At 38.7% G+C, this 18,292-nt stretch overlaps 1 protein-coding gene across 2 annotated transcripts; it reads right to left on the bottom strand.

Moving 5' to 3' along the window:
* Positions 1-2,017: 2,017 nt before the first annotated feature.
* On the bottom strand, positions 2,018-17,963 carry LOC119915708 (regulator of G-protein signaling 9-like). 2 transcript variants are annotated; one of them, XM_038735414.1, is made up of 19 exons: positions 17,895-17,963; positions 16,109-16,205; positions 14,953-15,003; positions 14,649-14,755; positions 13,666-13,717; positions 13,522-13,580; positions 13,370-13,446; positions 13,203-13,284; positions 11,577-11,639; positions 10,815-10,844; positions 10,577-10,638; positions 9,136-9,249; positions 8,888-9,003; positions 8,602-8,689; positions 7,113-7,251; positions 6,908-6,990; positions 6,337-6,454; positions 3,002-3,405; positions 2,018-2,180 (listed from the first exon to the last, which is right to left on the bottom strand). In XM_038735414.1, the coding sequence occupies exons 1-19, from the start codon at positions 17,961-17,963 to the stop codon at positions 2,018-2,020; spliced, it is 1,974 nt and encodes a 657-aa protein (XP_038591342.1). The 2 variants fall into 2 exon arrangements, with proteins under 2 accessions (XP_038591342.1, XP_038591343.1); XM_038735415.1 differs by lacking the exons at positions 2,018-2,180; positions 3,002-3,405 and having other exon boundaries at positions 4,283-6,454.
* Between the last annotated feature and the right edge of the window lie 329 nt (positions 17,964-18,292).

Genomic DNA, 18,292 nt, shown 5'->3' with positions numbered 1-18,292 from the left:
AAGTCTATTTTAGCAGCACAAGAAACACTTCTCTACTTCGGAAAACAGATGTAAATACATTATCTATATTTGTAGCAGACATGTGCACAGTCCAGATATGTCTGTCTGCTTTGGCGTATCACTTTTAAACTAATGTAAACATTCATTTCGTACAATAAATTTATGATCATTACTTTTATTAACACTCATTGGCAATCACAAAAATACTTTAGTTTGTATATTTCTTTTCATTTATAATTTTTGTTATCTTGTGGAATGTGGAAAAATGTCTATATGCCTGCTTTGTAGAAACGTCTAAGGCCAAATAAAACAAAAAATTTCAGGTGTGTGAGGGCTGCTGTTGGGTCACTGTTCATTAGTAAAAACAGATTGAGGTTTGAAACTGAAAGCTATTAGAGCTCAAGTTTCAAATGCTCTTAGATGTTCGTACACCCTGACAAAACCAAACATCCAGTCTAAACAGCTGTCTCAGCTGGTGCTCACATCAGTGAGGGTTAGTGTCAATAAGGCTGTAATTAAAGGAACACTCCACTAAAACTAGTTTGGGTATCAAACACTTAACTGCCTTTAGGCTTGTAATATGTAGGTTTGTTCCAAATACTAAATATGTCAAACTATGGTTGAATACAACTGCAGTGCCACCAAGATCATGTCCTCAGTGTTTGTTTTAGGGTTTTGACTACCAGAGGAAGAGTTTGTTGGCTCTGATAAATGTCACCGTTCATCCGTTTTTTGGCTCTGCAGGCAGGACATGTTCTGTGTTCTCCTGTGTTTTTCCATTGTTTCCCCCCTTCCTTGTGTGGGTGTGGTTTACATGTCCAGGCACCTGTTCCTCCTCCACATCTGCTGGCAAACTGCTCATCAAGCCTCCTGCTTAAATAGGCTACTCCTGATCCCTGTACTACAAAAAGGATTTAACCTACTTCGATTAAACTCGGGGTTATCAAGGAAAGTCAACGTTGACAAACTCTGACTGCCTACATTGGTGTTAAACGGTTTTACGACAGTGAATAAAATGTTTTATATAGTTGATTCTATGTCAACTTAATTGGAGTTTGTGCACATTAACATAAAAGGGGCGCGTTAGGCAACACAGGCAGAGTTTTTTCATAATGGCACATGCAGAGGATTTTATCCAGAAGAATGCACAGTAATAATGTCAGAGTATGTGGAGTGTAAAGAAACATAAACGGCCAAATCCAACAAAGCCAGGGAGGCCTGTTGGCAGTTCACTGAGTAGGCCTATAGTATGTAGTGACTTTGCTGTTGTAAACATTATGCTGCTGCTCTCGAAACAACATTTAGATATATTTAAAATATTAAATTCTAATCCTGTTCTGATTTTATTCTACTTAATGTAACATTAACCTTGACTTCTTGACGATCCATGTGTTTATTTTTGTTGTTGGAGAGAAGAGCAGAGCAGGAGGACACAGCATGACAGCAGCAGGGAATAGTTTTTAGAAGCTGAATAAGCATCAAGTCTGTCATCAAGAAGGTAATCAGGGGATCTCAGCAATCTTTTTAATTTTAAGTAACTTTATGTAACTGTCATGATTATGAGTAAAATCAAAGAATTTGTTTATAAAAATATTAATCTGTGAAAGTACAAACCCTGTGTATTCAGCCATATATTTTGTATTGTTTAGATTGTTTTGAAAAAACAAGTGTAGACAGTGGAGAAGAGGATTATGCTGCAGCAGACATGAAACTGGGTCCTTTCAGGCCTACAGGCAGTCAGTGTTTGACACTAAAAACATAGGTTCCCTTTAAGGAGTTCCCGGTAAGTTGATGTAGACCTAGTTCCATCTTGTGTGTCAATGTTTTGTGTCAGTCCTTTTATATTGTTTTTTTTGTGGCCTGGTGGTGAGAATATGGCCACAGGATAATCACTGATATTTGACCCTGTTATGCTCTGTATGAGATCTTCTATCTCTGTCAGAACACAGGAAGAATCTGCCTGCTCAGACACAGATTTCAAAACCCCACCTTTGTATACCTGTGTAAGTGCCGCCTATTAGCCAGTCCCGTTCTGTGGAGTGAGGCTCTCCCAGGGGCAGATGATCTCTTTGGCTCCCACTTCTCCCCGAGAGGCAGCCCTGTTCTCGTCCTCCTCATCCTCAGACTCTATGGGATAGATGCGGCACTCAGGAGGAATATCCACTTTAATCTGGAAAAAACTGCGCATGGTTGCAGAAAGGACTTAGTGAGACGCATGTCTGATATCCATAGTCAGTTAAAATACTGTCAGAAAGCAATAGGATGGTGACACTTTTCTGTTGTTAGCTCTAATCCAGCAACAACAACGGGCTTTTAGGTGAAAGTGCTCAACTAATTTGAGGGTGTTTACATCCACATTAGATAAATGGTGTGTTTTATACTCCCCCATTTTAAATGGACAGAACGTAACTGGACCATTTCACATATGAACTTAAATAACGTCATCACATTTAAAAAGTATTCATTTATTATTGTTTATTTACTGGACACTGGGGGCAGTGAACCAAGCTGAAAACACAACATGGACACATTATCACCTAATAAAGTTGATTGGCTAACTATTTAGTAGGCAGTTGTCTATTTATACATCCAGCACATGGAGAAACATTTTTTTAATGAATATGTTATTTTCAAAGTTCAGCCATCTTCACTTTTTCCTTTCTCCTTGACTGCTGTTGCATTGAGGTTACTGGACTAACTTGACAAAAAAACAACTTTTGGTTGCCTTTTTTCTGTGTTCAGAATCACTGTCCTGCTACATTATGATAAAATGCTGGGAGTATGTAAAAAAAACACTACTATTCCTACACTCAAGCCCCATATGGATGTGAAAACCCTTAACAATCTTCAAGCTGAAAGTCAGCATGTTTTGTTCAGTTTAAAATGCTGGATTAGGCCTGAAACAATGACAACTGTAAAAACACAACTTTCTGACAGGCAGTAAGAGAGAGAATGTTGTAGATTTTTCATTCAGGACTGTTTTTGTTTGTCCCACACTCACTTGGCAATCCGTCTGGGTGGAGCCTGACTAGGTTGATCCGGGCTGATTGGCTGTATGCGGCTACTTGTCCCGGCAGAAGAGTGGCATTTAGGCGAGAAGCTGGCAAACATGGTGGAGGGGGTGCAGCCACGCTTCAGGAGGCGACGCAGAGACAGGGCCATACGAGACTTAGACACATTTCCACCAGCTGGAGCTCTAGCCTCAGGGTTCCCCTCGCTTTCTCCTTCACTGGCCTCCGCTCGCCGCTCAGAGGCTGAGGTGCTGTCCAAGGCCATGCTGATGGGGGACGGACAAGCCGGGGCTTGTGCCAGGAAAGGGAGAGAGGGTGAGGCGTTGGCCGAGGGGAAGTCAGAGATGCCAGAGTAAACGACGAGGTGGGGGACAGGTGTGGTGAAGCGGCACAGCTGTGAGGTTAAAGGGTCACACACAAGTCAGAGGGCATCAGGAGAAGGGTTTCACTCCAAAAAAATGCGTTGTGGAAAATTGTCAGCAGATGGTTCCCTCTATAGATATAGACTATATATATATAATATAGACTATTTTGTAATCTAATATAACTTAAAAACCTACATCACATGCATAATAATAATACTTTTATTTATATAGCACTTTTTAAAAGACACAGTTACAAAGTGCTTCACATATAGGATAAAACTTACACATACAAATACATGATACACAGACAAAGATTAAAGCATATGACCAAAATAAACAAAACGCAGAGAATGGTTGTAAAAAGGCTAACTTATAGAAAATGAGTTTTCAGCAGCCACTTAAAACAAAGCACAGATTCAGCAGAACTGATAGAGTGCAGAAGACTGTTCCAGAGTTTAAGAGCTACAACCAAATAAGCATCGTCACCTCTGGATTTAAAATATCAACCAATAAAAAGCCTTCATTAGATGATTGGAGTGGTTGAGAGCTGGTATTGGGGCTCACCAATTCAGCTATATATGCGGGGTTCAGACCGTGCAAGGACCTCTATGTAATTAGGAACAATGTGAAATCAACTGTGTTTTACTGGAAGCCGATGAAGCGAGGCAAGAACAAAGGTTATGTATCATAATTGTTGCCGTAAACCTTATAACAGTATTACCGCTCATTATAATAGTCATAAGACATAAGTCTCGCAAAATTACATTTTCAAGGTTAAGTATCACAGTTGCTCAAAACTGCTCTTATTGTGTTTATGAACATCATGGGGCTTCTTATAACCACAATTAAGGGTAAAGAGCGCGGTTCATAGTAAAGCCTTGATGAAAGCTCACTGTTTGCCAAAGAAAACTTGTACTGATAACCAGCTAGCATTTTGTATGGGTGTGACGCAGACATGTTATGAAATAAATAAATATGGAGAATTTTTTTTTTAATGTAGCGGGGGTGTGGGAATAGGGTATGAAAGACATGTAAAAAAAGAAAAATATGGTGAAAAGGAAGAAACATAGGACAAAAGAATCCAGGGGGAAAAGCAAAAGAAAACATTAAAAGATATGACAGAAAGAAGTGCAGGAAAAAGAAGGAAGGAAGGAACAAACTGTCTCTAAAGATTTGTCCAGTATCATTGGCAATAATCAGGACAGACTCATCATCAATCATTTCAAACAGATGAGGCCAACAGCCTAAGGAAAGTCCAGATGAACGGGCGGCATGACAACCAAACGGCATGCAAACCGTGAATAAATGACAACTTAAAACAAACACATAAACATGAGGTGCTTTGTGGATGTTTTATTAGCTTATGACTGATGACAAAGAAAAGATACAGTAGTATACTAATACACATATAAACATACAGTCTATGAGTGAAGATGGACAACACGTGTATTTTGATAAATAACATGACAGACACCAGCTTCAACGTATGGACAGAAATGTAACAGTTGGTAACAGATGTCCCAAACATGGCCATTTGTTTAATGCCTGTAGGCAGTTCTGAACATGACTTGGACACCTGTGTAACTGAGTATGTGTTTAAAGGCTCACTTCATCTAAATGACAAAACCACTACTTCTCATAGTGATTTTATTAGTCCAGGGTTTGGAGACATTTGCCAGGTAAAAACATTTTATTCGTGGCAAATTTTTCAAAACCTGGGCGAGTGCATGGAAACCAAAATGACAGTGTGTGCAGCATGGCTATGACAGGTAAGTGGGAAAATGTTTGTGCATTGTTTTTTTTAAGTTGTGTGACCATTTAAAATACTCTCATATTAGTTTACTCTTTAAGCTTCTACTGCATAATGTGCATATTTAGCAATGGCTTTACTGCCATGTAAATAAATTACGACTGCATATTCAGTTTTGCACGTTCCCATTCCCAATGACTCAAGTTTATTTATTTTTTTTGTGCTTTCTTAAGCAATACAAACATCAACATGACAGCGGTTTAAAGGGTCAGGTTTGGTAGATCTTTTTTGTGGCAATTTGAGGCAGAAACAACAGCCAACAAAGAATTTTCTTCCACTGAACATCACATTGGAAATAGATCTGTATGAGTCTTTGACATTAGTATGGATATGTGTGTCTGTGGATGTTTGAATATCATTAAACCTGCAACAGTTCCACTTTTGGCCACTTATGGCCAATAACAAGCTAACATGTTATCACCCTTTCAGATAATGAACAGTTTCTTATTTACACATCCAGCAGACATGAGACAACACTAGCTATTATTTGGAGTCATGTTTCTGAATGCCTGCTGAATGTAGCTCCAATATACACTCTCCTTTTAGCTCTGTGTTAGGCCTCTACCAACATCTGAGAAAAATATGTGGCTTTAGCTGCTAAATGCTGCACTGTATTCACCAGCTAGTTGCACACCGTGTCTGCTGTGTGAGAATGTAGTGTATAATGGGTTTTTAGGACTTTTCCACAGAAAACAGCTGCCTGGTGCAGCCAAAAACAATATTATAAAAGCAGAGAGAATGAGCAAACAGTAAAGTTGCAGGCATTAAAACCAAAAGAATGAGCTGAAAGATGCTATTAAGCTCCTTAACCTCCCTAAGGTTATAATCCTATAATAATGGGCTTGTCAGCAACCCCTTTCAGCATAAACATAACAACATAAACTCATTTGATCTAATGTTATTTTAAAAACATTGATTTTAGCAGCTTTAAACCTAAATTAAAATGGCATTAAAATGTAAACATTATCATTAACAAATAAACTCTGGTGTCTAAATTAATCCACTAAATAATTTAATAAAACAAAATAAAATAAAAATCCTAATCCCGATTTATCTGAAAGATAACTGAACATAATGTTTGTGTTCATTTCTTATTAGGACCAGGAGGAGGAGGCGCCTCCTTGCCCTGCTTGCTGAGTTTGCTCATGACCTGTGTGATGTCAACATTGGCGGCCATCTTGGCCCTCTGCTCCTGCTCCTGCTGCCGTAGGATGATGGGGCTGAGACTGGGCCGTCTGTTCTTTGCATTCTGCTCCAACTGGGAATCACTGAGAGACCACAAAAAGAGAGGAAGGATGGAGAAAAGAAAGAGTGTGTGGAAAAAGAAGAGAGATGACAAAGAGGGAAGTGAAGGATAGTGAGATGGAGCAGCACAGAGAAGAGAATGGAAAGACAAGGTGAAAATTAAGTTTTAGGAAGCTACAGGGACACTAATATCAGCCAGAATGATGACATAAACTTAGATTCTTCAGACCAATGTCACTCCTAGGTCATCCTTTGCAGTGAATAGTCAGTGCTTTCTTTTCCTCTATGATGTGTCATTACTGACTGTGCGCTTGTTCTTATCAGGCTGGTTGAAATAAACAAATTCAGACTGACTTTTGTCAGTAAGTGTAAGTGCTGTACTTTATTTTTCCAAATAAAAGCAGAACATAAAAGCTTTGCATCGTCTGTCCCATCAATTAAAAGCAAAAATGTGCGAATTAAAAACTGTCACTTACGAGAACTTGTGCTCTTCAGGACAGATGGCCTTTTTCATTGTATCCTTGAACACTGGAGATTTCATGTACCGGCCGTATGAGTCCTGGAAAAAACACACAAACTCATGAATCAGTAGCATTTGGTGATAGTGATGGTGAGTACAAGCTTGCAGGAATTATAACACCGCCACTATGTTTAAACCCACCTACTGGTGTGTTTACTGACCTTCTTCATGAGCATGTAGATGTGAGTTTGGGCTGCGTCCAGGACATATCTGTGTGGGTGTTTCAGGCCTTTCACAGTAATTTCCATGGTCTTTCCATCGATGTTGATCCATCGGGGTGCACCACGTGCCAAGAATGTCCTGAGATCAGGAAAGTGGAGGAAACACTGTTAACACTAGCATCCATGCTGGAAGTACGTTCACGTAATTATTATTTGGATAAATTGAGGTGCCATTCATGCCACTTTATACTTATGTCCCACTATATTTCAGAGAGTAATATTGTGCTTTTTTTCTCTCTACTAAAAATATCTTTAGTTACTAGTTGGTTTACAAATAATGAACATATGAAGAGCTTATAAAATATGTTTTATTATAGATGAATCTAAAGTGTACTAATTATAAATTATAGTTGAAGAAATTGGCTGATTCATCGTCCTTTGTCTGAAGTTTACCAAACTGACCAATCACTCAATTAATAAATCAAGAAAATGATGCAGATTATTAAATAATTAAAATAACCAATAGTTACAGCTCTATTTAATGTTGTTGAAGAGCTCCACCTCAACCAGCTGCAACAATAAAATGCTTACTTAATGAGTAGTTAATCAAATTATATAATATTATAACACTCACGGGGGACATTTTCCTGATTACACTTGTATTCTTGTACGTATGTAACATTTTCAAAAGAGTATTTTTACATTGTGAGATTAAAACTTTTACTTTAGTAAAGGATCTGAATACTTCCTTCACTACTGATATTGCATACATAAAGTGGCTCAAAGCAGCTTCTGTAGCATGCTTGTCTTGTATGCAATTAAGGGCAAAATTATTCCCACAACTGATAAAAAATGTAAAATGACATCTATATTATAATATTATAATTTATATTATTTATATTTTATCATTTAATCGGCAATCAAAAACACCAATTTGACAGCTGCAGTTCACTATGGACACTGTTTTTTTTAAAATTAAAATTGCGATTAATATGAGGCCAAATTATTTCCAAGTAGGGCTAAAACTAACAATCATTATAAGTTCATCTTTTGATTAATTGATTAGTCGATTAAATGTTAAAGCTTCTCAAATGTCCTGAACAAGAGCCCAAAACACAAAGATATTCAGTTTATAATGATGTAAAATGTATTCCACTGCTTCTGCTTAAAAAAGTCACAGACACGATTAATAACTTATCACAATAGTTGCTCATTTTTTCTGCTCCACCCTCTATGGAAGCTCAGTGTGAGATAAACGAGGAAGACTATATTCATGCTTCATTCACAGTCCTTCATCAGATGATTGGAGTTCACCTTCCCCTTTAATAGCACTAATTGCCAAAGGCTTTTCACATTTCTCATATTCATTGTACACATGTCAATAAATTATTATCATTCACTCAAATTAAGGCTCTCCTGATTGAACTGTTATCAACATTCATCAGAGAAGAGTAATATATTCTACACAGAGAATAAATTAAGACATTACTTGTAGATCTGCTCTGCTTTCTCTCTCATCGTCGCAGCAGTACCCCACTTCAGATCTTCGCACCCCTCCCAGAATGCCAAGTTCTCACCTAAGAATAGAATAGAAAACAATAGAAAAGAAAACAGAGTTGCCACACTATTCTTAGCCCCTTCAAATGGCTGAGAAATGTACATTGTGTGACCAAAAATAAATCTACATTACAGCAAGTTTGCAACAATAACACTTCTGCAATCAGTGCTGTTCCACTTATATATTTTTTTTACGTGATCTAGTTATAACATCGTACCGCTGAATTCTTTCTTAAGGAAGAGTCTGAAATCATCTCGTCCTCGAGGGTCTGACAGCAGCTCTCCAAAGCTGAACGTCCACCTCTCCACACGCATTTTAGTTGGTATTTCCACACTTTTACACACACAGAGGAAGACATTCATCAAACTGAACAAAATGAATGAGTACTTTTAAATTATACAATTAACAGTCAGTTGAATCACAATGAATATAATATAAATTATGTATCTTCCTCGGTGGACTCACTTGGGCATGTTCAAAGTCCAGTATGTGATGTCATCAGTGAGCCAGGGGTTGCTGGGAAGACACTTGGAGAGGAAAGGGTCATGGCTGATATAGGTGGCACAGTACTTCACCAATCTGCAAGAACAGAGGAAAATAATTTAGATTACAGGCAATGATGCAGCCAAAAAGACAACTGTCCATATCATTTTTTTAATAATGTCTAGTTATGTCTGTATACTCAGGAGTTAAACCAGGAGTTTAACCAACTAAGTACACACTAATAAATGTTAGCAGCATGTTGTGCACAAGAGTAACCTTGCAGGCATCATTGGATTACCAATTGATCAAGCAGTGGTAAATTAGTGACCAGACCAGTTTGGGGTTTGATGTAATGATTTGTTACCTAGCAGGATACCAACATAATTTTATTGAAATTTAGCAGAAAGTTAAGACACGGGTCAATGGATAAGGGATCTTTTTTGAGGTGTCAATCCAGGATTTTTTTTTTCTTTCACCGAATTAAAAACATGTACACATGGTATACCTAACAAGCTAGTAAGGAAGGCCAGCTCTGTGGTTGGGCTGGAACTGGAGAGTGTGAAGGCAGTGGTGATGAGGAGGATGGAGAGGGACAAGATCAAAGCCATCCTGGATGACAGACTGTACCACAGCGGTGGAGACCACGGACTATGCCAATCACCCTGTTCCTCCCTCACTCCCTCCCCAAACCACACACACAATTTCCACAGTGTCTGGCACTATATATTTAGTTGTATATTAATTATTTATTATATATTATACATTATACTATACTACATTTTTTATATTTATATTACTACATTTCACCTTATATTATATTTTAAATAATCCATACTATATTTTACTATATTATGTTAATATGTTATACCGTTTTATGCCATTATGTACTATATTACATTTCTATATTAATACACACAAACACTAAGTATCATTACCTAATAACACCACTATGTCACTCTTGCCTTGTAATTTTGAGTTTAATTGCTCTTGTATAGACAATACTTCAATTTTTCTTTCAGGTTTTATTTTTGTTTTATATACTTTTATTTTTTTTACTTTCTCTATTTATCTGTACTTTTTTCTGTCCTTGGCTGCTGTAACAACTGGAATTCCCCTCTGGGGATCAATAAAGGCTTGTCTTATCATATCTTTTGTTATATTGTCACTGGGTTTTGCAGCCTTTATTGCTTGCCAGATGCTAGCCGGCTGATAACAAGTCACAGAACCTACAGTTGCTGTATCTGTGTCACATTTGCTCATCAAATCTCACCTGTGCATGACTTTCACCTGTCGAACATTTGCAGGTCAGTGGAGATAAAGTGAAGCGTGTGCATGCTATTTTCAGATATACGCTATATGACGCAACCGATCGAAGTGACTGACACAGATATAAACAGAGTGGGAATATGATGGAGTAGCTTACGCGCCAATGGATACAGATGACTTCACTCTGGGCCTCATGATGGACTGCTGAGTAAAGATCATCTACAGGAGGCAGAAGAGAGATGACAGGAAACAAAATAAAAAATAAAAATGTCAGAAAAACAGATCTATCTCTATGGATCACTAACAACACAAATGTTGGTTTAGAAACAAACAGGATGAGAGAAAGAAAATATTGGAAAAGTCAGAGAAAGGGTAGAGAATAAAATCTCACTCACGATTCTCTCGTAAACGTCGGGTGTTTTTTCCTGCAAAAATATATTATACATTTCATAAAATGTTACAGATTATATGTCATTTCACAAAAAAATCTAATAAATACAAAATCTACATGTACAAAGAGGGACATGCAGTGGGTGTCTGTGTGTTTGTGTATGTGATCTTGTACTATCTTTCTGAGGACCATTGTGAGTTTTAGACATTGAAAGTGAGAAAATTTTTGGGTAATTCTTACTTCCTCAAAGGGCTGTTTAAGGGGTTAAGAGTTGGTTTTATGGTTAAAAGAGTACTCTTAGCATTGCACTACAACAATGTCAGATTCACAATGGACAGTTCGTCTTCGCAGCAGAACCAGAGATATTTTTTATTCCAAGCATTCTTCTTCCTTGTCAAAATCTTGCACCTCCAAATGTGTCCTATTTTCAACTCTGAAAACCTCAATAAAAGAGTTGTAAAATGTTGTAAAATTGCATTATGTCAAATATAAATGTGTGTGTGTGTGTGTGTGTGTGTGTGTGTGTGTAGGTGTAACCCCTTTCAAATTCTGAATACAAAAAGAGAGCCATGGGAAATGCCTGCAGAAGAGAAGATAAGAGATTTTTGTTAAGTTTTTAAATGATTTGAAACAGCAGACAAGAAAAGGAAAGGGAAGATGAGTTGACTTTACTGCACCTGGATCCAAGCATTAAAGCCTCTTATTGAATATAAGCCGATTGGCAGGAATTATGTTCATACAGGTCATGCAGAGACTCACCTGTTACCTCATCTGCGTTTGGATCTATTCGTCGGTCCAGTCCATAGTCCATGGCACTCACTGTCCCTGGCTACACACACACACACACACACACACACATCAACAACAACAAAAAGATTTCACAATGTGTGTTTACCAAATCACTAATTAATTAAAGCAGATGGCCGTTTTATTATGCTAATCATAGGCTGCTAATGTGTAGCACTTTTCCTGACCACTTCACACATCAAGAGGCCAGTCACGTGTAAAAAGTGATTCACTGTATGACATTACAAACACAGCTTTGAGTAATTTGTTTGTTTCCAGCAGAGGCTTTAAAGATTTTGTGACTTGAAACCACTATGACAATATGCAGGATAAGTCTGTCCCTGGATTATGTTGTCATCTTAGATAGAAAGCTGACTTTGACGTTTTGAGAACTAAAGGATGAATCCGTATACAGTATTGACAGTCTCTGTCAAGTGTAACATACATCCACATTTCTATATAGTTTGAATGCAAACACCATTTGTGCAAGGTTTTTTGTTTTGTAACAAACAAATGTTATAAGAAGTGCCCTTTTCTTTCTCGGAAAGAAAAATTAAGTGCTTAAAAGCAAGTTTCTGTTTCTGCATGTTTAGTACAGAAGCAGAGCCACAAGACAATTAGCTGAACTTGAAGCAAGACGAAACAGCTAGCCTCATTGTCTGCAAAGTTCAAAAATACACCTACCGGCACCAGACACCAAGCGCCAAGTTTAACATGTTGTATCTTGTTTCATAAGCCTTTTGTTCAGTTCAATAAACTCAGGGGTTTTGCTGCTACAGCCTTAAGTCTGGTATGACCAGTTAGCCAATGTTAGCAAACATTAGATAGGTAGCTGTAACTGATATGTCTTGGTAAGTAAACTGGCTTTATGACTATTCTCTACTTTTGCTTCTGTAAAACTATGTTTTCAGAATGTACCATGATCCTGTAATTGTCACTTATTGTCTTTTGCTGGTCGCAATTCAGTTTTGCACAAGCTCGCTTTAAGTACCTATTAAAAGTGCCCATTAAGTACAGTGCAAACAGCAGACGACTCATGGCAGCTGCATTATATTTTGCCTGCAACAGCAGAAACCAACAAATGTTCCCTGTGTGTCAAATAGTTTAGACAAATTTATTTAGGAATATGCAATACATTAACACAATATAACCTGAAATAATAAACGTCTGGGCTTCAAGAAATTCAGGACCTGCATTAAGGTCCTTACTGTGTCAGTTGATCTTTGCTTTAGTGGAATGTCATCCCAAACACATTCTTCCAAATGGTGGTCAACCTGGGGTCTTCTGAGATCTAGGAAGCAGCTGCCCACTTGCCTGGTCAGTAATCCAGCCTCACGAAACAGGCTGAACTCACCGTCGCAAGGACAAGGTGCTAACCGCTGCACCACATTCTCTGACGCAGTGTGAAATATTAATCAGTCATGCCCTTTTCCTCTGACTGGACATTTAATGTTAATGAGGCATCATGGGTAGAGATAATTAGATACCCTGGGAAGTAAAGAGGTGAGCGCAATTTATTCTCAGACTCAGATATGCGGAAGCTGTATCCTCTGTGTGCAGTACAAGTCTGATAACAATCTGTGTGTGTGTGTGTCTATATTCTCACCGGAGGTCTGTGAACCACCCAGTAGGCCCTCTCCTGGCACTCAAACACCACACGGTCCGGTTTCTTTCTCTCCTTTGCAGCTCTAAAACCACACAAAAACACACAGAATCGTAACACCTCCTTGATCTTAAAACCGAAGGGTGTATCTGAGTTTCTTTCACGCCCACCTGTACTGTTCTTTAGCTTGCATCACTATGAAATCCCATTTATGATTCATCCACTTGTGAAGGCGGTTATACTGCTCCTGAGGACATAACATAACACCTCAGTAAATGCCAGCAAACAAAAACACTTGTGGGTCACTCAGTCTCATTCTCACCTGCTCATGCAGCTCCAGGATGCCTTTCTTACGTATGTTTCTTTTCGCCAAGTAAATTGCTTCAGTAAGGAAACAGAAATACAGAATGTTACCTGTTGGTAACAGGATGTGAAATAAAATGTGTACATCACCAGTCACGCTCACCATAATCTGTATCATCTACAGGCCACTGCTGTGTGGGCCAGAAATACGGTGTCTGGAAAGAACAAAAGACAAAAGTTGGATTTGTTTGTTACAGATCAGAAGCTAAATTAGGTTAATATGTCATTGCTCAGGAAACCAAAACCAGACCAGTCTGGGGTTTTACGTCACAAAATGAGTAGTGAACAATAGCAAACACTCTTCTCCTTGCTTCTGCCTTTTTTTCCATCCTTTAATGGTAATAAAATATTTTACCGGCAGATCAGTTATGCAGATATTTGCAAACAACAAAAAATCTTTGACATGTGATTCACTTTTTAAGTAATTGATCAAGATAAATTGCCAAACATTTACTGGTACTTGCTTCTCTAATGTGGGGATTTGCTGCTTTGATCTGTTTTGTATCATCATGAAATGAATTTCTTTGGGTTGTTGGTTGGGCAATTTTGCACAATTGCTTGACATTTTAAAGACATAAGCAATAATAAACAGATTAATCAATAATGAAAATTATCATTAGTTACAGCCTTAATGATATTATTAGAAGCTACAAAGAGAGAGTACCATGGTCCCTAACTGCTAATGGTCAAGTCATTCAAAGCCAACAAATGTTGACTTACTCATCAACATCCAGCTTTGATTGAATACGCACATTGTATCAAAACTTCAGTCCTTGCACCTCATTAATAAACTGGGCATGATTAAGATTTAAATGTGCTAAAAGAAAATCGGTGCATCAATACCCTATTATAACAGCCCATATTTTAACAGTCAGTGAGTTTTAGGGTAAGGGTTAACAAACAAAAGTTACCTTGCACTGCCTTTGTTGGCCCATTTCTATGTTTTTTTACACGTCACCACCACCAACTTAGTTGTTCAACTGTTGTGCATCCTCTTACAAAAACAAACTGGAGAGCCACTTGTAGAAACATTGCTCAATAGCGCTAATAGCAAATAAAAACTCTGAAGAAATGTGGAGCATTTACCTGGAAGCGGTAGAGGGATGCATCTGGTTTGATCACTAAGCGTTTGTGGTCTTGTAGAGGGTAGATGTATCCTAACGCCACGAGCATAGAGCCAAAGTTCTTCGCCTCTGAAGACAACAGATACAGAGAAAGTGGGACTTTAACAGCAGCTGTGGCATTTCTGCTGATATTAACTTGAAATCACATTCATTAACACCTTACACGATCATAAAAACAAGATTTTTAATAAAAAAAGACATTTTTAATTACCATACTCTATAAATCATGTACATATGTGAAAGACGTCATCTGCCTCATCTCTCACCTTGTGTATCTATCTGGAATCTGTCTGCTAACCACGCAATTATGTCTTCACCTGAGGAGAAAAGGTGGAAGTCAGAAGTAACAACATATGCACCACCGGTTACAAAAGCAGCTCTCACAGCAAACATCAAGAAATACGTGTTTTCTCTGTGTGTCCATAGGTAGGCTGGTGTGTGACTCTAAATGCCAGACCCCTCTCTGATACACCACGGCCGAATCTCGAAAGCCTCGACAGCTAATATGGGGAGACAGATGGGAGGAGGAAGAGGAGGAAGAGCGGGGGTCTGTGAAGGAAGCACAGCAAGAAACAAGGAGGCGAGGAGAGAAAGGAAAGGATACAAGAGGAGAAGAAAGGACAGGAGAGAAAGAAACAAAGGAGGAGAGACAAGGAAAACAGAGGCAAGATGAGGAAAGGAAAGTGAACAGAGGGAGAGGAAAAGAAAGGAAGGAGGAAAGCAGAGGAGAGAAAGGAAAGAAAGGGAAAGGATACAAGAGGAGAGGAAAGGACAGGAGAGAAAGGAAAGAAAATAGACACAGAGGACAGGAGAGAAAGCAAAATAAATACGAGTAGAGGAAAGGGTAGGAAACAAAGGAAACAAAAGAGGAGAGAAAAGGAAAGGAAAGGAAAACCGAGGCAAGATGGGGAAAGCAAAGTCAAAAAGGGGAAGGTAAGGAAAGTAAAGAGGAAAGGAGAGGAGAGAAGGAAAGAAAATGTAAGGAGACAAGAAGAAAGCAAAGGAACAGAAAAGAGAAGCAGTTTGCATGTTTGCTTGTTTCACTATTTCAGCAGCGAACCTGCCTGTAGTCAAAGCTCACAAATGACGTATAAGTTAAGGTTTTCTCTCTTCTCCTCCTCCTCCGCCTCCTCCTCGTCCTTGCTGTCTCTCTGTCTTGTTTTTCTCCTATTTCTCTCCCTGTTATTTGCACTTTTCCTCTCACCCGCTCAATCATCATCCTCCTCCTTCACCTCCTTCTTTTTTTTCCCTCTCCCTGACTCCGAGACCGCAGGGGTTGTCATGGAGATTAAATCTGTAGCTCTCGAGTTTGAGCCCAGAGCTCTGGTCTCCTCCAGTAAGACTATGCAGGCAATCACTCAGCCAGCTGCTGAATAACATCAGGTGTGTACTCCTGTTCATGTATATATGTATCCTCTTTACCAGTAATAGCATGCGGTATTGTTGTGATAACAAGTCTCTGAGGCTGCGACTTCACTCCTGTTTTGGGGTCCTGCATCTCCAGCATCACCTTCTCCGCCTGCAAAGGAATATATTATATAAGGGGTGAGAAGAGGTTACCACGACAACTAATTGTGAGTGTGTGTCTGTGTGGGGTGGAGGAAAAAAAGCAGGTTGGATGGATTTGTGAATGAAATCTGCTCCAAAATAATTCACTATCTAGGACACGATGGTATTATCTTCCTCATGCACAACATCACTGTTAACTGTTTTCTGCTTGATTAAATATTTGTAAAAATCGAATTGCCTCTCGAACATTTGAGAACTTGAGGTAAATTGCACCCCTGTGATATTAAGGCTCAAAGCTTATAATTAATACTTCCTATCAGACAAATCCTCTATGATTTAGTGCTATTAACCAGCTCTCTCAACAATACAATTCAGATTCTTAGTCCAAAAACTACATTAGTAGTTTTATTAAGTCAGTCTGAACCCTACCGCTGCACTGAAACGTGGCGAGAGGTGAGATGAGAGAGTTTGTTTCATGCCCTGATCTCATGGCTTTTGTTTGGCTTGTGTGGGAGGTTTTGCGGTGAGTCACTGCCCTCTAAACAGTTTATTAGTTATCATATCATCTGAAACCACAGCTCAGGTGTGTACAGGAAAGCAACAAATCATGTAGTACATTCATTCAGTTTGTTTGTGTGAAAGTGTGTGTGTGAAGAGAGAGAGAGAGAGAGAGAGAGAGAGAGATGACTCCTGGGCCTGTTTGAAGTGGCTTTGTGCTTTGAAGTCATCTTGGAGAGGCTGTAAGCCCCAGGCTAAGCTGGACCAAAGTGGGCTTTCATGGACCAAAACACGAAGTTTTCCTGGAAATGAAAGTATTCCCCTGGAGAGACATTGTGAGTGCTGCATCTGGGCCAAATAAAATATTTTTCTAATGGAAAAGCTTTTGTCTTAATTACTTCCTGCACATTTCTTTCCAATGCAAAAAATTATTCCACTTTGATAAATGTCCAGCTCCTGAAGTGTATGAATTTGAAATGTGAGATGATGAATGGAGCCTCTCTCTGGCCAAAGAACCGGGCTGTTGTTTTCCAATACTACAGTCCCTGGATTAACTTCTTACCAGCGGCTGCTAGGTGTAGATGGAGGCGCTGATACTGATCCAGGCTTAATGCTTATTAAAGTGAATGACCTTATCACTGTGAAATGGTCGAAACAAAACACAGTCTTACACTCAACATTTAGTATGACAGACAGATAGAGCATGCACTGAAACCAAGATGACATTTGTTTGTTATTTTAATGTCTTGAAATTCTGTTACAACATGAATGCTTGGTTCTTATAAAATTTTCTCACTAATTTGAATCAGTCTGGTAACTAAAATGTATAGTCTGCATGCTTAATTGAAACACGGCATGTTTGTGATCTGTTTTATTCAAAGAATTCTGTAGGCCGAATGGTACCTGTGAGGTTTTTTGTTTTACAAAAAATGTCTAACCGAAATACATTTAAAAACATCAGGAAACAAGGATTCCTCTGAGGACCTGTGGAGCATACAGACAGTTTTAGAGGCAAATGCAGTTTATAAGAGCAAATGCCAATACAACCAGGTTTTATGAGGTTACAGCAGACCCCTACAACCAAAGCATTGCCTTAGATAACTCACATCAGATACCTATCTATAGGTGCGTCTGCATGTATAGTCTACAAGCCTGAGCAGGGCTGTGATCATCACCTCTGATGTAAAAGGATATAGCCTACCTTCTTGAGGCAAGCCATCCGTGGTCGATACCTCTGTCCATGATCCCGGAGAGTGTTTCTAATAGTCATGGTATCTGATGCTTTTCACTGTCTCACACACATATACACAAATATAAATTGCTACTGTCGCCTGTGAGACCTGTGTCGTGTGGGGATGCTAGGAGGGAAGTGCAATGATAGATATTGATGCTGCATTCAAGTGTTCCCCATAAGCTCCTACTTGGAAGGTTGGAAATCATGATTATGCTGTTACATTTTCATTTTTCGCAAACATGTGGACGTTACAATCAAATTTGATCATGCCTTTTCTATTATTTAAAAAACAACCATACGAATGCACAAAATCAATCAATGGCATAACATTATAAATAAAAGCCCGAAATAATAAAAAATTAAAC

The sequence above is a fragment of the Micropterus salmoides genome, unplaced genomic scaffold (genome assembly GCF_014851395.1).
Source record: "Micropterus salmoides isolate LMB-PRFRI ecotype aquatic unplaced genomic scaffold, ASM1485139v1 Ms_hic_scaffold_21, whole genome shotgun sequence".
Taxonomy (NCBI): Eukaryota; Metazoa; Chordata; class Actinopteri; order Centrarchiformes; family Centrarchidae; genus Micropterus; species Micropterus salmoides.
The sequence above is the reverse complement of the archived record's forward strand: the minus strand, read 5'-3'. Positions and strand labels throughout refer to the sequence as shown.